The sequence below is a fragment of the Urocitellus parryii genome, chromosome 2 (genome assembly GCF_045843805.1).
Source record: "Urocitellus parryii isolate mUroPar1 chromosome 2, mUroPar1.hap1, whole genome shotgun sequence".
NCBI lineage: Eukaryota > Metazoa > Chordata > Mammalia > Rodentia > Sciuridae > Urocitellus > Urocitellus parryii.
In genome coordinates this window covers 146,912,507-146,938,400 of record NC_135532.1, presented here as the reverse complement: position 1 = coordinate 146,938,400, position 25,894 = coordinate 146,912,507, and the positions used below count along the sequence as shown (strand labels likewise).

Genomic DNA, 25,894 nt, shown 5'->3' with positions numbered 1-25,894 from the left:
AAAGAAATAATTTAACAATTTCAAGTTACACTTCTAGTCTAACTTTCCTTTTGATGGATTTTGGCGAGATGGGTTACATTTTGTTAAGTAAAGACAACAATACACTATACTTCTTACAACACGAATACCAACCCAAACTCTGGACAAAGAAATTCTGACTCCAGCATGTCTATGGGACATGGTTCATAATAACAAATTGAGGTTTTCCACCAGTTTTGGACCATATAAGGAATTCCTCGCTTCTTGAGCATTTCAGCTATACTAATAACTCTAACTATGTGATCTTCGCATTCCTTAGCATCCCACAAATTCTGAACTCATTTTCAAAACTCTGCTTCATTTGACTGAAGCATTCAACTCAGTGTGCCAATTCTATCCTGCTAATACTCCCAATACTGTATTAAGTATTGGTGACTGCTGGCATTAAGTACTAAAAGCACCCTGTATTTTCTGCCATAGCAAATATTTATGTCTAATACTGGAGGAAAAGGAATACGACTTTTACAAAAAGTACAAATACAAGAAGGCATGCTTAATTTCAGAAAATATGCTATAAACCATTGAGATTTCTTACCAGCCTCTTACAACTTTTATCAGTACCCCATTGGGAAAAGACCATGCTGTAGCATCAGGAATATTACAGTAGATCTCGTGTTTATATTCACTTCCATGGAGATCATAGATAACCATCTGCAACATAAAGTAGACAGGCCCAATGACCCATTTTAAGAATGTATTTAAATCTTCAGAATGTCCTAGAATATACAAAATAAAATATCCTAAATAGATAAACACAAATATTACTTCAAATGTAAAATCCTCGAGTAGAAAAATCATTTTCTAAATCAAGCAAAAGTATTTATCTTAAACTCCCCAGGCCTAAAAGGAATCTTGATTGTCACTTTTTATCTTCATCTACTTGCAAAAACTATCCTTACCTTCCCAGGCCTTGGGTTACATCTCAGAATTTGTCTGTCAACACTCTGAAATAGTAAAAATTGAAAAAGTAAGACTTAACACTAGAGGAAACACATGTGGTTTACATTCTTAGCCATCATATACCCAATATGTACTAGTCACCATTATGAGCAAAGGGCTTCTCTACACAGAAGGAACAGAGTGCAAACATGCAGTATAATAGTATGGTGTCACTGCCTTCAAACAGTCTCCTGCTTAGAAGGGGCAAACAGACATCTACACTTTTAAGGTGGGACTAAGTTAAATGAACCGGTAAAACACAAAACAGAACTTATAATCAGAGTGAAGAGGTTCCATTTAATTTGGTTGGCAATGGGAACCCATAAAAGGCATATTTCTTCAAATTCTGTCATTTCTTTCAAAATGAATTTCTCTTGCAAGGTACTGATTGGTATACTATTTGCTAAGGGTGCTCTAGGTCAAGATACAGGCCTTGAGAGTCATCAAGAAAGCTCCATAATCCTCGGAATGCTGGAAAGGGAAAGTCCCATGTTCTGTAAATATTCTACGTTAAGACATTTAAATATTGCTAAACCAATGAAAGATGTAACTGAATTTCAACACATTTTCTAGCTCTTTTTCTCCAAACTGGACTACTCACTGTCCTGCTTTGTATGAATACGAGCAACTCCACTGGGAAGTTGTTGTCAAGCAAATATATAAAAATTTTACTTGACAGAAATATTTTCATGATATGTATGAGCTAAATGGAAAGTGACAACTTTCCCACATATAATACCTTGAGAAATCCAAAATGTCATCACTTAATTTAGTTTGAAAAGTATCAACTAAGGATTGTGTAATAAGTGGCTCCTCTATTAGGCATTTTAAATTCTGATCAGGCAACTGTGTTTTCTCAGCATAACAATTCAGTTAAAATACACAAATTTTGACACAATTCAACCAATTGTGAATCCAATATTTTCAAAAAACAAATTGTATTATACAAAGTCAAAATACTGATTTTTTTTTAGTATGCTTTTAGATAATTTTACAACCTAAGGTTTAATTTCACTAGTTAAATAATCAAAAGAACTTACCACAGTGTAGGGGCCCAATCTGCCTGGGTTGTCTTGAACACGGAAATATTTTGACACTGGTTCCTGAAAACACCCACCAAATCTGGTTCCTTTTTCCGAGGAATGAGTTTTAGAAGTCTGTAAATACTGATGATAAGCACTCTTTAAAGAAGAATGCAATTTAGAAGTAAGGTCAGATTTTTGTAAAAATAAAGTCTTTTCTGGCCACAGACCAATCTGCAGATTGGAAGGAGCAGGGTCACTTGACATTACATGCGAATTCTTAGAAAGTCCAGTGCTTTCCTGGTCATTGTCAGGGTAGCTTGTGATGGAAGGATCTGGCAACTGGAAAGTAACATGATCCTTTCTTTGAGCTCTCAGGCCTCCTCTCTGCAATGCTTCTTCCTCCTCATCTTCTTCCTCAGCCACCTCTCTGTCATCTTCATCAAAATTCATCTTTAAACGCTCTGATACTGACTGGAGAAGTGACAAAACCGAAGAAGACTGGTTTGCACTCTCTCTGGATTTAGTGGAGCCATGATGACCAGGAGACACCTCACTGGATAGAATGTCCTCCTGTGAGCTATCATCCTCATAAATGGGGCTCAAAGCCAAGGGATAAATTTTGTACCTTTTGGCCTCTACTGATAAGAACGTTTCTGAACTATCACCATCACATGTCTCACCTGATTTTGTATCTTTTTCAAGATGATGGACGAGGTCAGTTCTACTCTCAGATCTTTCACATGCCAAAACAGGCATGTAGGAAGGGGCCACATTGGGAAATAAGACAGAGCTGGTTTCTCTAACTTCTGCAGAAGCATACTTGTCTTCCTCTTGAAGGGGCTCTTCATATAATATAGTAAAGGAAGAATTTTCTTGTTCGTCCTGAGAAACGAAGGCCAAATTAGATTCTTCCTTCCCATCACTAAAATCCAGAACTCTTCTTGCGTCATATACTGTAGTGATGGACACTCTTTTGTTGAGCCTTACTACGGTGTCCTCAGGTTGAAAATCTGACATTGCTAAGGCCGGGTAACCCTCATAATCCTTACTTAATGTAGGTGATTGATATCCCCTGAAGTGTGAGGCAAGTCTGCTATGATGCAATATCAAGCTTTCCTTGATTTCAGTAGGCTCTTCCTCCACTTCTCCAACACTGCTTTCAGCATACTCTTGAGATGATTTTTCAGCTTCAAATACAGTGAGCATGCCTTCCACTTGGGTAATGGTCAATTCTGTTTCATGTATTTTCTCTATATCTATGGCTGTGGGTATTGCTTCATGTTTCCTAAGAGTCCCACTAGGATCCCCAGGGGATGATATTTTCATTTCCAGTTTAGAAGGCATAAACATATTTCTTCCTTTAGTCTCTTCAGCATCTACCTTGGATTTTTTCCCCATTTCTAAGGAGGCAGGTGCTGCCTTCTTGTGTGCTTCTTTCACAGAAGATACCACTCTAGTATTCCCCAAAACCCCTAGAGCATCCTTTTGGTGAGTAGTTTCCAATTTCAACACAGGCCTCTCAGTCTTTCTAATAACTCCTTCAACATCCTTTTGGTAAATAGCTTCCATTTCTAAGGGAACAGGTGCTGCCTTGGCCTCTTGGGTAATCTCCTCCCCACCTCTTGGGCAGGTATTTTCCACTTCTGACACAACAGATGTCACTCCACTCTTGCCAACATCCCCTTCTGCAAGCTTTTGATAATCATTTTCCACTTCTCTTGCAACAGGTGTCATTTCACTCTTTACTATATCCCCTTCAGCATCTTTTTGGTGGATATTTTTCACTTCTGATATAAGAGGCATCACCTCAGTTTTGCCAATGTCCCCTTCAGTATTCCTCATCTTGCAAGCTGTTTCCATTCCTAAAGTGACAGGTAATCCCTCAGGTTTTTCAGCATACTTCTCAGCACCCACTGAGTACACCTTTTCCATTTTAAAGATGTCAGCATCTGGCTCAATTTTTGTAATATTTAATTCAGCTTCCATTTTATGATCTCTTTCTGCATCTAACACAGGAGGGACTGCCTCACATTTCATAATATTGAATTCGGTGTCCCTTTTGTTTGTTTTCCCCATTTCTAACATGGAAGGTATATGCTTAATTTTTCCCATATTTACTTCATCCTTTTTGTGTACTTTCCCTATTCCTGACATTGCAAGGGGTGTGCTTTTACTATGTTCTGGCAAGCTTTTTTCAGATATACATACAAGACTATCAGACAAACTGCTTTTGGATGTGCCAGGTGTGAGAATGTTATCACTCACAGATGGAGGACATTTGAAATTCAGCACAAGAGTTCTTGTGTCTTCTGTCCCACTTTTGTGAATATCCACATGCTCTCTTTCTCTTGTCTCTCTACAGTCCTCATTGACAAATAAATGTGCTTTTACTCTATCATCTAACTCTTTATGGGGCATGTCTTCAGGGAGTAAAACAGTATCTGATTCTTGCAAATTTATACTATCAGACTGTCCAATTTCATTTCCAGAAAGTGAAGATTTTTGGTAAAGAGAAATATCTCTTCCTTTAATTGACTCTGTGCCACTAAGTAAGTTACTTATGGAGAAGAATCTACTTAATTTTTTGTTTTCACTAATTTCACACACGCTTTGATTTACTGCCTGTTCTGATAACAAGAACTCCCTAACTACATCACTTGGCTTAACACTATCACTGTTCAGAATTTTTGAAGTATGAGCCTGAGGCTCAGAATCCCAGGTAGCCTCAGTATCTTCAAAAGCATCATTTTTCAAATGTTCTTGGGCTGAATAAATAACCTCATTGACTAATTTCCTAGCTTGATCTTCTAACACACAAGACACATTCATTCTATCCGAATCAAAAAGAAGATGTGTCTCACCAACTGTAGTTGAAACACAGGCTTTCTCTTCCTCTTTGACTTCTGACATGTTTTCCGTGCCCTGCTCTTCCAAACACCCTTTTTGTTGGATCCCTGTTAATGCCACTTCTGATTCTTTTTTCTCAGGGATATCGTCCTTCAGAGTACCGGGATTCATTACACCATCTATGGATATATGCTCCTGGCAGGTACCAACTGTGTGTTTGGATTTTAGTTCTTCTCTGACAGAATTAAAAATCTCCTCAATCAATGTGTCAGCCTTTCTGAGTAAACCACTTTTGAGGTCCAAAAGTTGGTCATGTGCTCTTCTCCTCGTTTCTGCATGCTCAGCAGAGGCTTCAGAACACTGCTGGCTTGAGCTGTTAACTGACGCTGGAGCCCCAGCAACTGCTCCAGTCTCTGCTTCCATGGTATCATCCAAATGGGCAGTGGCTGGGAAATCAAGAGCTACCTTTCCAGTATGAATCCCCAAATGGTCCTGAAATGGGGTTGCATCTGCCCCTGTTGGGATAGGTGTCTCCAATTCCAAGTAAAAGCTGCTAGGGTCCAGCAGATTAGTTATGGAGGCATTTTCGCCTGAGAGATCTTCAGTAACATTCACAGAATCATAATTATTTGAGGGATCATATGAATGTATAACCATGCTAATTTCCTCTGGCTGACCAGAGAAAAAGGATGCACTATCAGTACCACCACTCAGAAAACGAGGTTCCTCTCTCTTTGTGTGAGATGAGGCTTTCCTTGCTGATCTCAGCACAGAAGGTACATTAAGCAAGCTTGAATATTCTGATGAAAACACATTTTTTTCCACACTAATATCAGAACTCAAAAAAGGTGAATTTACTTTTGTGCTGTCAGTTTCTTGGAACTTTGGGGAGATACTAGTTAAACTGAGTTCTGCCATTTCTGAGAGACCAGAACTCTGCTTAGTCCCACAAATATCCAAAGATTCATGAATCATACAAGTGTTGGATTCACAATTCTGTACCATATGCCTAGTGACATTTTTGTCTTGACCAAGATGTGAAATCACAGGTAGATTACTTTGGGGAAGAGAAGGAAGATCACATAAGGTGTCCACCTCTGTTTCTTCTATACTTTGATGTTTGGAAGTAGAAGAAACCTGAACCTGGTGACTGTCCTTAAGGCTGGCATCTGAACGTTTGTCTTTAATCTCCCTATGTTCCACTGATTGAAAACTTTTGTCCTGCTCAACTTCTAGAGAGGTTAACTCTGATAAAACAGGCTTTGCTGGCTCCTCTGGAATTTCTAATGGAGAAGAAATTGCACCCTGAGAAATGCTGTTGGGCTCCGTTTGGCAAACAGATAACTTGAGCAAGGCTATAGATTTTCCTCTTCCAGAATGTGACTTAACAGGAACACTGTTCTGACCACCAACCTCAGATGTTGATAAAGTTTTAGCAATGTTATTAATTTTGGTTTCCAAGGGAAGGGAATCAGACTCCTCTACTGTGCTTTTAATTGTTTTGGTCTTTGCAGGCATTAACTCTGTTTTATTAAGGTCTGGAGATGAAACAAAATTATAATCCTTGGGGAGGTTTCCAGGCTCAGAGTTCAATGGGTCCACCATAGTGCCACTCATTTCAGGACCCGGATGAAACTGGCATTTTTCACTCTCAGCAAAAGCTTCCTTGGATTCAAGAACTGCAGATTCATGCTCAAGGTAAAGGGAAGGAGGACTCTTCCTATCTACAGCCTCAACATGAATTGCCACATTTTTTTCTGGACATTTAGTTGGCTGATGAGAAATACCAACAATGTTGGAATCTCCAGTTTCTATGGGCACATCCTTTAAAACAGGGATATCAAATTTACTCGGAATGTCCGTTCCAGAAACAAAGGTAGAAGGTGAAGCATCAAAATGTGATTTCTTACAGTCTAGGGTAAGTGGTGTTTCATCATCAAGTGATACTTTGGCTTGCTGAGGTTTCTTGGCATGAAGAAGAGATTCCGAAAGGTGACTTTTATTAAGTTTGAAATTCATTTCAGGTTCTAGTCTGTTTTCTAAGCATGCTACAACTGCTGATTCACTGATGTACTGTGCAAAGGCAGGGTCCTTTTGTTTTATACTCATAGTGGAAGCTTTGTCATGTGGCCCCAAATCAAGCTTTTTGGCTTCTGTTTCAAACAATTGGTCGGTATCTTTGGGTAATGATTCGATTCTGTTTTCTAGAGCTTTTACATGACTTGAAGTTGTGGGTTCGCCAGCCAAGACACTTGCCGTTTCTTGCCTGATTTCTGTAACAGCCAAATTTTTCTGTGAGTCTTGGGCAAACAACTTCTTTCCTTCATTTACAAGTTCTGTGTCTGTCACAGCATGTCCCTGGACAGCAATGGTGCTGGTGTGATGGGCAGCCTGCTTTGATGAGTTATCTACAATTTGCTTGTTAGAACACTTTCTCTCTGGCAACTGCAGGTTTTCATGCATAACTGATTTATTGGGACTTGGCAAATTTGTACTTTCCAGTTTGGTAGTGTCACTCCCATTAGATTTACTACAAGAGAAATCAGAAACAGCAGGTCCCTGAAGTTCAACATGCTCTTCTCTTTGCTCCAGTGTCCCATCATTCATCACAGAGCTGTTTTCTCTCCTTGTATTTTCTGTTGGAGTTTTCCTCTGAAATTCTGGACTGCAAGGAACTTTGCTACTCTTACTTCCTGTAAACAATGCTGAACATACCAAATTTCTGTCAGTTTGAGAAAGTGGCACACAGCCTAAATGGTTCCGTGAGTCAGATTCTCTAACAGTAGAGCTGGAGTTAGTCTCAGAAGAAGAGAATAACCAACTTCTCTCAGGTCCTCCAGGATCATTTTTATTTAAAACATTCTTAGAAGGAGTGGTGTTCTGAAGTCCCGGACTGTTAGTCAGATGGCTTTCTGTGTTGAGATTAATTTTGCTACAGTCAGAGTCGTCTAATGGGACCCCAAGCAGACATCGTTTCAAGTGGACATCTGTACTAGCTGATGACAACGGTGCTCTCTCAGCCTCCATTTCACTTCCAGGGCCAGAGTGTGTGTTTGTACTAGAATCAGAACCATCATTTTCTCTGTCTGAGGTATTCACAGTTTCCAACATGGGCTGTTGCTTTAGGTATTTCATAATTTGTCTGGGGCCTCGATATGTTGCATATGTTACTGCAGGCCTCTCTGGCTTACCATCAATTTTTCTGTGAAAAAAAACAGTTCAAGGATATCAGGAAATATAATTAGTATCACTTTACAGTAATCCCAGCAATCACATTGCAGCGTACTGTACCTTTCAAATACCACTTCTCTTCATATGTACTCAATTGGAGAGAAAATCCTAGGAAGTTTTAGTTAAAATTATCTGCCATTAAAAATAATGCAGATTTGGCAAGCAGCACATGAATGTCAAGGCAGCCTGAATGCATTGAGTTTCTCAGAACTGTTCCTTCGTAGGATACAGTGATTTAGGATTAGGATACAGTGATCAGATAGAGATATGTATGATTACATATTCTTCTGTGGCTAACAAAAGAGTCTAGGCTGACAAGTCCAAGGCTTAGGTTCTGGTTCTTATCTGAAAGCATTTGACATTAATGAACCACAATGATTTTTGTGCCTCGTGTTAGTACCATAAGTTCATGGAATCCTCACTGTGATTTCTCCACCACATCAAACGTCATAGCAAGTTTCTATTCCTTTACTTTTACATGTGAACTTAAACAGCATCTTTAAGCACATAAGTTGGAAAAGTGTTAAATAAAAATGCCTGGCAAGATGTTCAGCCCATAGTAAGCACTCAGTATTTATTCATTAAATCAATCAGTAATAGAATTGGCTTTAACACCTTTTCCTGTGTTCAGAAAAAGTATTTTTCCAAGTACTCCACTGGTGCGATGAGTATTACATTGCTTGGATAAATGCAGATATCAAAAAGATTTCCAAAAAGAGTGGAGAACCAATTCCTGCATAAGTTCCTGATGCGCTCAGCAACCAGCTTCCCTTGAAGATTCTGTGGGAGTTCTCATGCAAGACATGCTGCTTTGTAGACTTTTATCAGCTCCATTCCCTGTCTTTTCATTCCAGCACCAGAGAGAAACTGACCTCACTCCTAACCTCAGCTCACAAATTATCTCTATCACAAACCTATGCTTTCTACCAAGATGGACATTTACCCTCTGGTCTGTGGGTACACAAAACACAACATTAACTACATTAAACTATAAAGATCTAGGTTATTTATTCTTCCCCACTCACCTAGTGGCTGAGAGAAGGTACTATGTCTGAATCATCTTTATATATTTAAGTGCACCATGCACGATTTGGAAAATGGTATATGTTTAATACCTTTCTGTGAATCAATAAATAAGTAAAGCAATGATACTAAATGCTAAGTAATCTATTTCAGACTAATGTCATAATTCTTATATATGATATCAAAATGTTTTCTGAACTAAAGCAACATTTTAGGGCCCGACTATAATAATTCACAGTAGAAAGACTGGATGTGTGTTCTACTTGATTGTTTCAGATTGAACATATCAGTAACCAAACATTACTCTCCATATGAATAACTAAGAAATTCAGTTATTAGTATTCCAACATCTAAAAGAATAAATTTTATTTCCACCTTTAAAGCAATAAATTAAGAATGCTAGATTTGTCTAAATGAAAAAGCAAAGGAAATCTCCTTTGATAACAATTTCATCAACTGTGCCTGTTATATACATCTTGAAATTTAGCTGAAATAACTCATTTCAAACCATATAGTTTGCTGGCCTTTAAAATCCTACCAAACCACTATTGTAAAACATTGTGCTTATTACATCCATTTATTTTTACTGTCCACTATGAAGTAGCTAAAGGAGATGTGGTGAGAAAAGCTTTGCCCTGCAAAAGGGATTTTAGTTGCTGCACAAGTTTCAGGCTGCATCTAATGCTTATGAAACAAAGTCAAAAGCTGGATATAGCAATCTTCCTATGAAATATTCAAGAGAAAAATACATACAGGCACGTTAACATTATTGGTGAAATACCATATCAAAATACACATATCATTCAGAAAATAAAAAAGGCTTTTGAAACAACATATTAAGATCTAGGGCTGGGGTTGTGGCTCAGTGGACGAGCGCTTCCTTGCTTGCCTTGCATGTGTGAGGCACTGGGTTCGATCCTCAGCACCACATAAAATAAATAAAGGTATTGTGTTTATGTACAACTAAATTTTTTAAAAAAAATGATCTAGAAGTGTAAATAAATGACAAAAATTGTTTTGTTTCTATAAAAATTTTAACATTGTATAATTATAACCTAGTATGCATAGGCTACAATTTTTCCCTAAAAGATCACCAAAATAATCCTTAAGAAATGTATACCCAAAGAAGGGAACATGGTGTCAACCAAAATATGAAATGAAAGAGAAGGATCAGAATTTAGGTCCTCTTACTACCAACTCCCTTGAAACTAGATCACAAAGCATTTTATCCTGCATCAATACAACATTGCAACTTTTATCTAAAAGGACTCTAATAAACCACACACAAAAGTCCACTAAACTTTAGCTTACTATAATAAGTGTTTTGTAGTTTTGGAGTCTGCAAAGGGGGATTCGTGTTTTACATTTTTTATGATTTTTCTTAATGCTTTTAACTAAAAAGTGATTAAATTAAATATATATTATATATAAATATATAAAATTATTAGATATATATATATATGTACTAGTTTAAATTGCTAACCACATCTTCTGCAGCAGCCTGTAAGAATATGTTACATATTTGTAAATATGCATTCTTTATATTAAACAATTACCATGTTTAAAGCACTAGACATCAAAGTTGTAAGCTTAGCTTCATTCATTTTAATTGATCCCTTCAGGCACTGGTGAGCTACACAACAACTTTTTAACAGGTTAGTCATGCCAACATTATCTATTTTCTGCATCATTCTTTCACAGGTTGAAATAGAGTCATCATAATTGAATATTAAGTCCATAAAATTGGCCAGGTACGGTGGTGCACACCAGTAATCCTAGTGCTCTGGAAGCTAAGGCAGGAACATAGCAAGTTCAAAGCTAGCCTCAGTAAAAGCGAGATGCTGAGATTTTGTCTCTAAATAAAAATTACAAAATAGGGTTGGGGTTGTGGCTCAGTGTTTGAGTACCTCTGAGTACAATCCCCAGTACCAAAAACTTAAATTTAAATTAAATTTTGCCCTTTAATTTGCGAACTTTTAAATAAACTAAAATAGCCCAAAATAAATAATTTTAAAATAAGGTAAAGATGGGGAATTAAAAAGGTGCATTTTTCACAAGCTGAATGAAGAAATGGGAGTATTAGTTTCATATATTATGTAATTATACATGGGATCTATAGCTTATTCTTTGTATGAAAGGTATGTGATGTGACTCAAATAGTAGCAAGAAAAAAAATAAAACACACTGAAAGTTCAAATATTTAAGAAAATAGGCATATGTATTTAAAATTTGAAAAGATTTTATGGATGCTGTCCAAATTTAGCTTTCATGTGAAGGTTTAATAAGCCTCCAGATATTACATATGATATGGTCTAATCTGAATAAATTTTATACACCTGTCAACCAAAGACCTATCATTCTGCAAAGAAAATTCTATAATAGCAGCCTGCAAATAGTAACTAGTCTTATAGCAAAAGAACTATAGGAATTCACTTTAAGGAAAATATGAAGTTTAAGATACTTTTTAGCAATAGGATTTATTTCCTTTCAAATTACATAGGTAAACATGCATCCTCTCACAATAAGGAAGTCTTTTAACAGCTGTAGGTAAAGAAAAGCTGCAAAACTAACAATTTTTTAAAAAAATCACAGGAGAGTTTTGATAGAAGAGATTCTCATTATAATGGATATAAACCTGTGAAAATATAAAAATTATAACATAGAAAAATTTTTAAAACCACAACAATAAAATAGCTTTCTATATAAATTACACAGAAGCTGAGTTAATGTATGGAAAACAATTTTTAAAATGTCACCAAACAGGTTTTTAAAAAAAGTTTTATCATATTAAAAATAAAATCTGCATAGTCAACTATAAATAAAACAATGGTGAAGCTTATGACTATTTTAAGTAAGCTAAGATGAAATCATTCAATATGATTTTCATGATAATTTTTTAAATCCACTTTGAATAAACAGGTAAATAAATGATTTAAATTTTGAAAATGATATTAATGGTAGTCACAAAATATCTTTGATTATATGATAATGTGAATACTGTTATACACCATAGGTTATTTTATTAACTCATATAAAGTCATTAACTCGTTTAAATACACCCTGATTATGAAGACTTCTAAAGAAAAAAAGGGCACTTTCCATAAAAGGCAATGTAAAACCTTCAGTTAACTCACTCTTCCCTGTATTAAATTTTTTTTAAATTTATGGGAAACAAATCCCCTATAATTTATTATAAATTTCACTTTAAATTACATTTTACATTTGATATAATCTCATGATCTGAAAAAGAAACTTAAATATACCCTTGTTTTTAGTACAGTCATACCACAGAACAAAAACAACTTTACTCCTTAAAATGCAAATACTCAGAATTATTTAATTTTTTTTTAAAAGAGAGAGGGAGAGAGAGAGGAGGGAGGGAGGGAGGGAGGGAGAGAGAGAGAGAATATTTTTTATATTTATTTTTCAGTTTTTGGTGGACACAACATCTTTATTTTATTTTTATATGGTGCTGAGGATCGAAATGCCTTACGCATGCCAGGCGAGCGCACTACCACTTAAGCCACATCCCGAGCCCCTCAGAATTATTTTAAAATAATTTTCTAGGTGTATTACTTAAATGACATCTAAAATCAGTTGTGAGCAGTTCTTCACTATAATGTGAAAACAAACTTATAAAAATAGGATTCAACTTTCAAATCACAATTCTTAAACAAACTGATAATTGTTAATAGTAACTATCGATAGAAACTGACAAATTATCAACTGTAGTTCTTAGCCTGATCAACTGTGGCATTTCCAAAGCTAGGCCTAGAGGAAGACTGTTTCTTAGTTGGGAGTTCAGGCATCATTTCCTTTCCTTCTAAATTAAGAAAAAATCTTTCTTTACTGAGTTGGTTCTAGAGAATTGCCTTAAGTGATTATTCCATTATCAAAGAAAGTTTACCAACAAGAAATAAGCCTGGTATCCACTGTCATTTTCTATTGTCCATTGCCAAAGAAATAAGCCTAACCAAACTAATCAGAACCAAAGAAGAAAAAATGTGAACTTTCCATTCTATTCAATTCTCCATCATTTTAAATTACTTCACAATACTGGATCTCAAATATCAGTGTGCAAAATAATCACCTGGAAAAGTTGTTAGAAGCTTGCTGGACCCTGCTCCCAGAGATGCCAACTGGAGTTTTAAATCAGGACCTGGGTTTCATCCACAGTGCCAGGGGGATGGGGCGAAGGAGGGTGGGGGTGAGCAGGGGGTGGAGACATGGTCAACAAATATGCTTCTCTAATGATTCCTGAGTGATGCTGATGCTACTTTTTCAGGAACCACACTTTCCATAGTGTTACTTTAAACAATCCCATATAATGGATTTACAATTGAGCCACTTTGTTGGACATTTATTTTCAATGAAAAATAATGTTTAAATGAATACCTTTGTATATCATCAGAAAAAATTGTAAAGTTCTTGTACATTTTAAAGTTCTTGATACATAATGCCAACTGAATTCCTAAAACATGCTATCAAATTACATCCTCCATTCCCAGCAGAGTATATGAGCACTGGCTTTATCTACTTTGACTCATGAAAAATATTTATTAGTATTTTCAATTTAAAGGAGAAAAAAATTCTCATTTTAGTTTTCATTTCCTTGATTGCTAGTGAAAACAAACTTTTTCATTTGTTAGTGGTTTATATTTCTATTTGAATGTTTATATTGTTTGCCATTTTTATCTTTTATTATGTTAGTATCTAAATTGCTGACCAATTATTCTCTGTCATTGTTGTATATGATTTTTCTCATTTTCCATTTAAATTATCAATGGTTATGTTTTTTGACATACAGGAATTTGAAAACTGGGAGTAATCTTTCTCTTGATCTCTTTCCTAATACCATACATTGCTATTATGCTTATAAAGTGATTTTTGTCAAAAGTAAAATAATAATTCATATATTGCTTCTCTTAGTTTACTTTGTAAACATTTATTTGTAACTCTATTTTAATTTGTTTTAATATAAAAATGAGAAGTAATTTTTTTCCTCCAAATTGTTAAGCAGTTTTTCCAATGAATCCACATTTCAAGGAGAATGCAAATGTCCTCACCACAGGTTTAGATTTTAAATTTTATGAGAGTCTACTTCCAGACTCTCATAAATTCTGCTCCATTTAAATTTATAGCAAATATTATACCTGTTTGGCACAGCTGCAGATACTCTATCTTTATCAGTATATTTCAACATCTGGTAGAACAAGCTCTACCACATCACTTGATGGGCAAACTCTCATCTATTTGGGTCTCCGTTCTTAGAACTGTGATTTGGGTCTGATCTTATAAATTTGCTATGAGGAATTAGCTTGCAGGACACTTTGAAACTACCAAAAAAAAAAAAGTACACAGAAAGTTATCTTTACATGACTACAGTATTATTGATGACCTCTTTGAATAACCAATTCTCAAGTGAAGCCAAAATAAAAGTCAATGAAACAGATCCCTGATAGTTATGAATTAACACTCTTGCGTTACCCAAGATGCCTAATGTACTCAACACCATTAAAAACATTTTTTGGCTCATTTGAGTACAAGGAGAAACAAGTTGCTTCCTATTCATTAATCAAACAAAGGAAAGATGGGTGGTAAAATGCTGCTCAAATTCATGTAAGACTTTGGCTTCTAAGAGCTGGGTAAAAGTTTCATAAAGCTATTTTCATGAATAGAGTCAATTAATTTTCTTAAATGATTTACCTAGATTTCACACACACACACAAAAGAATACTGAAAGAATGAAAATACAAATGTTAGGTCCATTATGGTTCCTAAAGTAGACATACAGAACTTCCCCTTGCCTGTCCTAATGCAAGAGGAATTCAGACAACCAAAAACACTCCCATTCAAAGAAGGCTTAAATTAAAAAAAAAAAAAAATCTTCTACTGTGACAATTAATTACCTAAAAGGCAATACTAGTCCTGCCCCCCAAAATAGCTGAAAAGGTGTTAGATTTCCAGGATGGTCAAAAAAAAAAAAATCTTACTATCTTTTACATAGCAGCAAAGATATTACCAAATACTTTTTCTTTCAATTAATGAGAATTAGAACTTACGTTTAAAAACTAGGTCCAAAAGCTTGATTTTTTTTTTGACTTAATTAAATTCTACTTACTTTGGCAAATCAGTGGTTTCCTGTTCACTGTCCTGAGTTGTATCCAAAGAAAAGGTATCTGAGAGTTCAACTGACATGGACTCTTGTTCTTCTGTTGGAACTGCCTGGGGTCCCAGTGGATCACTGAGAATCTCCCTCTCACTTTGGATCCCTTCATGACTGTCACCATGAGTTTGAGAGTCTCTTTCAGTTTTATCATGGCCTTCCTTGAAAGAAGACTGCTTAGCTTCACCAAGAGATGATTTTCCTGAGATATTGAACAAATTACCAAGAAACTGAAAAAAGCTCTCTTTTGGTTGTCTGTCAGTTTCCCCTGTTTTGGCATCTGAAGTGGAACCGGCAAGATCATTGGCCTTTTTGGGATCTTCCTGTGTTGGAAGAGTGATCAGCTTCTCAGCCTGGTTTATTTTCTCCTCACTTTGATAAATCTGAAAACAACATAGAGAATAAATAAGAAGCATTATGATTTAAAAAACAACACAGATTAAGTGATAAGAAATTTTAGGACAGACTGTGCCAGACACCAGGGAAACTTTGGGAATCAGAACGATGGCTTCTCAGACTTCAGGCAGATTACAATCCACTTAAGCACAGTCAAGTGTGTGACTCGAACAAAGCCATAAAGTAGATATGGAAAAGGGAGAAGTGCAGCACACGTGGGGACCCAGAGTAGCGTAACCAGCCCACATTTGATGGAGGCAAGGGCAGACAAGGTAAGTGTAGGAAGTGTCCCATCTGAAGGCGACCTAAAATATGACTAGGTGATGCTAGTGAATTTGAGTGAGTGAGTGGTGTGTGTAAGTTCAGTGAGGCATCTGCTTCTAAGAGGTTCACTATGAGTGGGGCCATGATGCAAAAGTGAGAGGTAAGTAGAGAGACAATTAGAGGGACAGATCATGACAAAGCTTGTGTGTATTTAAACTTGTCATAGCACGTGGTATGTTAGACAAATAACACCTAAGCAAACCTTATCATCTCAGCATTACATTAGTCCATGAAGCTGTCACAATTATGTAAAAATTGTTCTTCAAGAATAACAGGAGAGACAGTAAGATGGTGCAATAATTCAGAGAAAAGGCTCACTGTGACCTCTTCACAGTAAAACATAAGGTTCTGATAATGTGTTAATGCAAAACAGGTAGCCCTGGGCATTCTTTGCAGACATTAAACACTTCCAGAGGTTTATTCTGTTTATAATCAAGTTACTGGTAAAGCAAACACACATTAATATGTGTTCTGCACACGGGAAAGTCAAGCTGTTCCAGCAAAGACCACGCTGGCATTCCACCTCACACTCTTCCCGGATTCCAAAAAGCTTTAGGCCATTGTGCCAACTCACCCTGCCTTCCAAACATGCTTGCTCACATACTTGTAAATGGAATGCACATCCGACAGTATCTGTCACCTGTCAAGCTCACGAGTCCTTACAAAAGGAAAGCTCAAGTATGAGTCAGAAAAAAGATCAGAACACCAAGGTAAAACCACCTCAGGGCACTGTAGGTTCACATGACAAAGTTTTGCAAGAAGCTGATCTTCAAGAAAGCAAGAACACCATAATTATAATGTCATTTGTTCATTCACCTCGTTCCACATTTGAATCCAAGTTTCCAACCGCTGAAAGAAGCATTCCACTCACCACAAATCACATTTAGCATATGAAAGGTTGAGAAAGTATTCAGAACCTATTAACCCAGCGAACTGATTTCAAGTAAACCATATTTTAAGTCTGTGCCCACCTTAGGTGTCAGAGGGTAGTTCTAAGTCAACATGGAGCATTTTTCTGTCAGGACCTTAATGTACTTGTAAGGTTCTACACTGAAAAAAAAATATCACCAGCCTTACAGTCTACAAGTCTCAACTTCTACAGTTTCAACTGCAATTTGACCCTACTGTCTCCTCTTAACCCATTCAACCTTCTGCTCCTGTGAGAGCCCACACTGTAAACAGGCAGACCCTTCCCCTCAGCTAACAGAAAGGCCCCAGAGTGTGGCAGAAGACATGTTCACATTTTACAAGTGCTCACACAGGAAAGACACTTTTTCTTTTGTCCTTTGACTATTCTATTTAATTTGTTTAATTTCCAGCCACAATAGTTCCACCTAAGTCAAAATGAACTAATGTGGAACATCAATCAAACCAATTAATTCTTTCCTATAACCAATAGCCTGCACAGCCACCTGAAGAAAGTAAACTATGAACTTTTCACTAAAATATCATCAGTATTCTTAAAATTATTTAGAGATTCAAAAGTGAAGTTTGGCAAAACTAGAGCAATATTCTTAAAAAGTAAGAGAACGTGGAGATTAGCTTTAGACATTATTTTAAAAAAAATATTTCTGTCAAAAATAGTATTTGGCTCACTTAATTATTATTTTCACTTGACTATTCCTTTCAAAGCATAATATTCTATTTTCCAAAGGAGGAAGACACATTTTGCTAATGAACACCTTCACATTTAACCTTCTCAGAGTTATTTACAAATTTTTAAAAATCATTTGTTTCTTCTTAGCCTCAATTTTCAGCTTTACTCTTCTAGAATGTTGATAATGTAAGTTTGCCAAAGATGATTTTTTAATTTTCTAAAATGTCTGAGCTGCTTCATTTTCCCCTCACAATCTTAGGAGAAATTTCTAATTAAAATAACCTCAATAAAGTTATTAAATTTAGGGGGGAAAAAGGAGAACTGTGCTATTCAATGTAAACACCTACAATAAAATCTGTATTTGTATAACTAAAATCTTAAGTTTGATCTAAAGCAGCTGTTCTTTGCCCTAAGCCTAGACAGCAATGCAGTTCAGCCTGCCACAGGCCCTTATTAGGTGGGGCCTATGTCCCTCTGCCAACAGGACTGTCTGCCATTGTTCTAACAAGTCAGTAGAATGAAAAGCACTCAGGATTTAAGAAACCACAAACAAAATATCAATTCCAGTTTCTTGTAATGATGTTAATATTCCGCATATAATACATGATGCTACCATGAAGGCATCTGTATCTTTGGGAAATTTTTCCCTTCATATGCAGTATGTAATCTTGAAGCAAATTCATCTCTCCGCTCTTTTTGCTACATGCCTTATACAAGGAAACATAGAAAAGTGTTAGAAGCACTGATTAATATGTCTTAGCTGTGGCCTTCGGGGAGCTTCCAGAACAAGAAATTTAGTCATCACTGCATCACTTTATGGAGTTCAAAAGAAAGACTTAATGAAGGACATAATTAATTTGACTAGAGATAGGGAGAAATCATCGCATAAAGAAGGTAACATCTGAGCTTGCTCCTGAAGGACAAAAAAAAACATTTTAGACACACAGTATGTATACACAGATGTCTGAAGGATGTTTATTATGGCAGCAGTGTGGCCAAAGAAGACAGAGGAGAGAGAATGAGGTGTGACAGGGTGACCAGTGAGGGATAACAGAAAGGGAGAGTGAGGGATAACAGAAAGTCTGGTAGGTAGTCAGAAATACAGCTTAGGAATGCAACTTGGCAACACACTGTGTACAGGGGAGTGGAGACCAATGAAAGGGCTGTAGAGGGAAAGAAAAGAGTAAAAGGCAGATGCAGACACACACAAAGAAATGAAAAATGCAAAAATAAGGCCAGATTACTCCCTCCAAAAGAGTGGTGTCCAAAGTCAAGGGGAAAAGATACTTTCAAATGCACCAGGGAGGAAAGAATGTTTTCACTACTGTCAGATTAAAAAAAAAAAAAAAAGTAGGGGCTATCTTCCTCACTGATCTTCAGAAACATCAGGTACGCTCTCTTGCCTAGAAATTTTGCCCTTACTCTCTCTGCTTAGAATGTTCTTGTCCCAGATAGTTACGTGATTTGCACCTCCTTATCTCCTTCAGACCTCATTTAAAGGTCCTACTTAGCAAACCCTGCATTGCAAAACTGCCCATCTCCCTTCTGTTTTATTTTCCTCCTTGTACTTGCCAAGAATACACATGTACACCTTTGAACATCTGTGTTTGTTTGGTTTCCACCCTCCCCCCTAGAAAATAAAATCCACTAAGGTAGACATCTTTTGTCTATGTTATTCACTGCAGTATCTCCAGCACATTGAAACGTGCCTGACAATAAGAGATGCTCAAATACTTTTTGGGATAAAGAATGAGAACCAAGGACAATCCCTATGAATGGAGGAAAAACAGTCATAATGCCTCAGAAATCCATGAGCCCAGTCCTAAACTCAAGGATCTACGAAGTGAGCAGGTTACAAAGAGATCAGAAAGCTCACTAATTAGAAGGGAGCCTTTTGAGAGATTTATAACCAGAAAGAAAAATGACAACATTTAAAGTTCCAAGAATGAAGAAGTGGCTTTTTGTTCCCATTTTAAAGGAAGGGATACACAGGTTGCAAGGGAAGGGATCATAGATGCCAGAAGAACAGAGAACATGATGGCCAAAGAGATCAACATGGTCTCTAATATCACTAATAAGGGAGGGGTTTAGCCTTGGGGAGGAGGAGGGACATTTCCCTTTTCTCCTAAAGTAAGAGGCACATGGCTAAACCCTGGGCAATTCTGTAAGAGTGGAGACAATGAGGAAGATCCAACAAGTGGCTGTGATCTCATGAAAGTGGAAGGGGAAATAAGGCAGACCTCAGAGGCAGAGCTGGCATCTGGACTCACGAAATTAAGACTTGTGAGAATGTTTCTCACAAACTTGGAAGAATGTTTCTGAGGAATGCCACCCCAAGTCAGCAATACACTAAAACAGGGTGAGCCAAGGAGCAGTTAGGGGTAGTACAAACTTTAAAGGATTTATTCGTTCAATAAACAATGTGTAAGACACTATTATAAGTGTTTGGATACAACAGTGAAAAAAGACACCCAAGTCCCTGCTTCCATGGAGCCTACACTCTAGTAATATAAGAACTTTCTGCAGGTCTTATTGGAATTATTTTGTCACCTCCTTGAGCAGCCTAGAGCAGGTCGCAGATGCTGTACCACCGTGGTGACTGGTAGAGTGAGCATGGTCAAGGTCTAGGGAGAGTCGCCAAGTCTGAGTGAAAGAGAGAGAAGGGCTCTTCCTTGACTGCCTTTACCACCTGACTTGGGAATTGTGCACAAGAAGGACAACCCTTCGGTTCACCCTGGCCAGTTCCTTGGCACCCTTAATTCTAGTGACTTTTGCTTCCACCTGACCTACTCCTCTGGCTAACCCAGTCACTGTCTTTACCATCTTGACCCACCTCTGACCCTCAACTTCAGTCAACCACCAGTGTCCGAACCTTCTCATCTTCCCAGCTCCTTTCCCACTGTCCCAGGTGTGCCCATCACACCATGTCCCCTGCCTCACCACAGCTTCTGCCCTCTGATTCTTATTCTGTTTCAGCTCTCACAAATATGTGTATCTTCTCTGTCCAGCTATCCAATAATACTGTCAATAACCTCAAAGCCTTTTCCCCTTGATCTTTGTTCATCTCCACCCAGCAAAACTCCAGTCTTTGTCTTCCACATCCGTGAGGGAGTCTTACTTTAAAACCCAGTGGGTATACACACAGCTTTGCAGATGCAGGGCACCTACAATTCATGATTTACAGCCTTAGCTAGAAACCAGTCTCAAACCTTCCCCCGTTTCTACAGCAGTAATTTCAAAACTTTTCTATATCCCTTTAGTTCCCCACTTCTCTCTCCCTGGTTTAAAACTGCCTATTTTGTAGAGTCACTTCCTCATAGTCCCGAGTGTGCCTCTCCTCTACCTGCATTTTGGCAGCAGCCTCTGGGCTGCTTCCTTCACTAAGCTGTGCATGACAGAATAGAAGAACTCCACCCTGATGTCTCCTCAGAAACCTCAGTTGCTCATTTGCTAGTCTAACATACAGAGATAGCCTTCTCTCTTCTCACTACCAACCTCCTCACAAAGGAGGTATTAACCCTCACCACCCTTCCTTTACCTCCAAATCACTTCCTAAATCCCTATTGCCTGGTTTTTCTCCCAGGCATGCTGTGACCACAATCTCTGGGAGACACTGTCCTACTTACTAGTTCTATTTTTTTTTCCGGTATTGGCATTATATTATGCATTGAAAGAATGTGAGACGAAATCTCTTCCTGAAAACCATTCTTTCTTTGGCTTCCCTGACATTCAGACTCCAAGGTGTCCTATCTTCCTATCTGAATATTCTCTCAGTCTCCTCCAAGATGAACACATTGTAATCATCCCTTTTAAACCTTATTCCTCCTATTTCCAGCGTGTGCTCACTTTCTCATGAGATCTCATGGTTCCCACATATGCAATGGTTCAGATTACCCCAGATTTGTATTCTCAGTTCGAACTCCTAAGCTATGGACCTGCACATCTCACCATCAACCAGACATTAATCTGCATCTGGATGCTTCACTGGAACCTCAAAGCCAATACATTCTAAACTAAACCTGACCACCCTGTATTTCCATTCTTCCGTTTTCTAGAAATTATAAAATCCTCGCTTCTTGTTACAGTCAGCCATCAGGACACTATAACCCCCTACCCTAGAATAGTGTTGGCAGTGTCCTAACCAGTTTCCTTGATTTCCTTCTTGTTGTCCTTCAATCTACTGTCCATTCAAAAGGCAAAGCACTCGTGTACAAGTCAAATACAATATGTCAAAGTCTTTCAATGGTTGTGCATTGCTGTCAAACTCCCTACCATGGCATTCGGGATCTTGATGAATCTAGCCCCTGAAGCATTCTCCAATTGCACCTCTTGCTGCTCATGCTTGGAATGTTCAATGTCGGCATAAGCATTCTCACTCATTTATTCTGCCTCCCTTCTTTCCTCCCTTCCTTCCTTTCATTGTCTCTAACTGTATTATCTCTTGGAATACTGCTATTCCAATTGCTGAGACCACTCATCCCTTCCTCTCTTTGGAAATTCCTACCACAACTCAAGGTTTTTTTGGTTTTGTTTTGTTTTCTGGTACCGGGGACGGAACCTAGGGGCACCTAACCGCTGAGATATATCCCCAGCCCTTTTTGTATTTTATTTAGAGACAGGGTTTCACTGACTTGCTTAAGGGCTTGCTAAATTGTTGAGGCTGGCTTTAAATTTTCAATCCTTCTTCCTTAGCCTCGCAGGCCACTGGGATTACAGGTGTGAGCCACTGTGCCCTGCCATAACTCAAGGTTTTCAGTGTGGAGACTGTGTATATGTTCTTCCAATGGATATCCCTATCATCCTATGTCTTCTCTGCCACCACTGAGGGAAAGCAAACAACTTCTTATGTTGTTGTCATAAGTAGGACTATTACCTTAGTCATTAAAAGTTACTAAAATTTGGCATTCGTAAACTGAAACAAGCTGCTTTCTAGAGAATTCTAGTTAAGATTCCATTAAGACATCTGGCTGCCTCATATTACTTGGCAAATTTGCCATTTGTTGCCAGTTGTTGAAATTGTACCACTAAGAGTTGAAATTCCCTCAATTTTGAAAAAAAATACTTCAGCATCAAATTATTATTACTGCTACCTTGAGTTAAAGTCTAAGTGATACTAAAGTTTTAAATAAAAATCACCACTGACTGTCATAATCGATTTAGTTGTGGTGAACTGTTTGATTTACTCCATAGTCACTACTGATACACATTTGCCTTAACAATATATGAATTTTACAGATAATATTAAGATGTAAAGATAAACTGTTTATACTTCTATTGTTAAAGTAATTTTGCTTGAAAGGTAACTTTATGTCTTTATCACAGAATAAATTATTCAATAGAAAATAAGAACAGACAAAGTAGATAGGCCATAAATTATTTTGTCCTACCTAATTTGGTTACGGCTTAATACAAAAATAACTAAGCTATCTGCAACTTCTACATCATGACACACTGTTGCTAATAATTATTTCTGAGCTGTCATAAATAACTCTACCAATATTAATTAAAAACCTGGAATTTCACTTTTAAAAATTACAATGGAATGTAATCAAGGTTTTATCAATGGTATTACTTTCACTGTTTTTCATCTCCACATAAGTTTTAACACAGGAATATATATCTCCAGATAAATGCCCTTAACCATAGTTATCCCCAAGCAGTCATCATTATATGAATCAGAACCAAAAGAAAGGTTGGGGCGGAGGGGTGTAAATTGCTGATCTAAATAAAAAACATCAGTTCTAATCTAAATAAAAAATCAGGGCTGGGGTTGTGGCTCAGCAGTAGAGTGCTCGCCTAGCACATGTGAGGCACAAGGTTCAATTCTCAGCAACACATAAAAATAAAAAAATAAATAAAGGTATTGTGTGTGACTAAAAAAAATATTTTAAAAAAATCAGTTATATAGTAGCAAGGGGTAAGGATAGGAAAGATGAGTTGTTCGTGCACATTGATACAATGAGAAAGAAAACAAAATGAGAGAATCATTCCCAGGTGCCAAGCTTGGGTAATATAATAGCACCTTTTACTAGGATCAAATAGACAAAAATAGAAGGAAGTTAGAACAAAGTAAGTTAAAACAAATCTTTTACCTGGTGATATCTCAGAGGAAAGGCTCAAAGAACTGGCTTTCTCACTCTGAATGTCAGGAATACATGTTGAGATGGAGATAGAGATGTGGGCTTTGTCATACATAACCTACGATGTAGTCAGAAATCAAATCAAGCTGGGCAGAAGTATAAGGCAAGAAGAGAAAGAAACAAGAAGCTATGACATGAAGGGAAAGCCATTCCTTCCTATTGTGGTAAAAGGACTTATTCAGTAAAAACAATGAGCCAGAAGATCAATGTTTTTGATCCTCTGAGAGGTTTTTGGAGTTGCCTCTACTATTCCAGATTCCATACCTAGAACCTGTGGAGGCAAAGTTTCTCAAATTAAAAAAAAAAAATCAATAAATTAGAAGAGATTTTTAAAATACTTGATCCTTCCCAGTTTCCTTATGTAAGGTATTCACTTATACCAGTGAAGGATCATTCCAGGTCTATAACAGGCTGAAATGCTGCAAATCAAACCAAATAATTTACAATACGTTTGACATCCAAGAATTCTGACCAGCACCACCTTTGGTCACTTGGACAGTTTAGCAATGCACACTGCAATCTCCATTTTAGGTACCCTGATGGCACTCTATAAAAGCAAGCAAGAGATAAGGATTTTGATTTCTGGACAAAGTTCAATATATTCGTGTATGCCTCCGTTCCAAAATGTTTCTTTCTGATAACTGATTTCTACACTGTTCACCCAGAATAAATCACCACCATTCTCAAACAAAGATATATTTCCAAGTTTTGGCCAGATGTTTTATTCCAAGAACTATTTTTCCTGAGTTATGGTTAAAGTTAGGGTTAGGGTAAAGGCACCATTCCACTGATATGGGACACAGGTACAGGCTGCTGGGAACTCAGCCTTGGAAGGAACAAAGGGATACCCATTCCTCTGAAATAGGCAGAAGGGGACAGGGCTTAACAATATGCCTTCCCCCACTTAAATAAAAGTAATGTGAATGCATCAAGAGGCTAAGGCTACAAGATAATGGTAAAATGAGAACTAAATATCCAAAAGTTTCTCCAGGTAGATTCAAAACGTGATTAATATAAAAGAAAAACATTCCAGTAGATGAACAGATTCAAGTATTAGATAACAATGTTATCAAAACAGCAAAAGCTGTGCAGCATGTAAGTGGTATTTTAAAAATCATAGTGTCCAAAGATAATTATAAAATTATCTTGTATTATATTATGAAACTGCAATTAATTTTTGTAGCTCAAACTTGTCCCCTAGCCAACAATTTCTGACATCTTGAGTCAGCATCTTAAAGGTCAAACACTCATAATAAGATATATATAAGAACATATTCATCATATATAAATGTTATTCATGACTCAGACTTGGGAAGAAAAATGCACATTTTTTCCTTCTTATAACAGAATCCAATCCAGGCTAACAAGATGGAAGCACACAGTGAAAAATGCCAAACTACAGTGGAGTGCTGTTTCAGGAACTATTCATTAGAAAGAAAACAAAAGGCATGTTTTATGCCACTTGCTAAATGAAAAATCTTCAACTGAAAATGTTCCAAATGGCAAGAGACTAAATGTTATCGCAAACTGTTTTTAACCTGTTTTGCTCCCCCTAAGGCCTGAGGCTGAGTGCTGGCGTCTGTGTGGTTAGGTTGAAGAGATTTTACTGGTAGTTTTCAGAAGGATGAGAAAAACAAAAGGTTACACGGGCCAAAATGCTATCCCAGAGAATGCCATGTACTCTTTTTATTATGAGCTAATCCAGGTTCCCATGTACAAGTAACCTTGAAGGCTTCACGTCATTAGTAAAACAGCCTTATGACTGTGGGTGGTATTTACTTAGGGACCTAGATCCCAGAATGAAATGATCCTGGACACTCAAACTAAAATATTAAGAGCATATCAAAAAGATTGTATGGACTAAGATATTAACAAAAATAGGAAAAGGCTGTTAGCATAGACGTCCAGCCATTATTTTTGCCACCATAAATATTTACTAAATCCACAAAGCTGGAACTTCCTGAAGCAAATCTCTGAAGGTGGAAAACAGAACTACTGGGAATAAAAGAGTTTTAAGACTGAAGACTTTTTTTTTTTTTTTTTAAGGAAAATTGTAGCTGAAAGAACAGAACCACAGAAAGAGCTTGAGTAGGGAAACAAGAAAAGACCAAGAGAAGAGGAGGGAGCAAAGAAAGCAGGAAGGTTTGGTGTAGGTCAAGAATTCAGA

The 25,894-nt window shown here is 37.2% G+C and overlaps 1 protein-coding gene across 2 annotated transcripts in view; it reads right to left on the bottom strand.

Moving 5' to 3' along the window:
* The window catches only part of Crybg3 (crystallin beta-gamma domain containing 3), a 120,590-nt gene that overhangs the window by 57,167 nt on the left and 37,529 nt on the right, over positions 1–25,894 (bottom strand). For both annotated transcript variants that reach the window (XM_026411044.2, XM_077795324.1), the window contains exons 3-6: positions 15,226–15,653; positions 2,019–8,052; positions 939–983; positions 575–690 (exon numbers count right to left, since the gene is read on the bottom strand). In XM_026411044.2, coding sequence (XP_026266829.2) covers positions 575–690; positions 939–983; positions 2,019–8,052; positions 15,226–15,653 — 6,623 coding nt within the window. The remainder of the gene's footprint in view (positions 1–574; positions 691–938; positions 984–2,018; positions 8,053–15,225; positions 15,654–25,894) is intronic.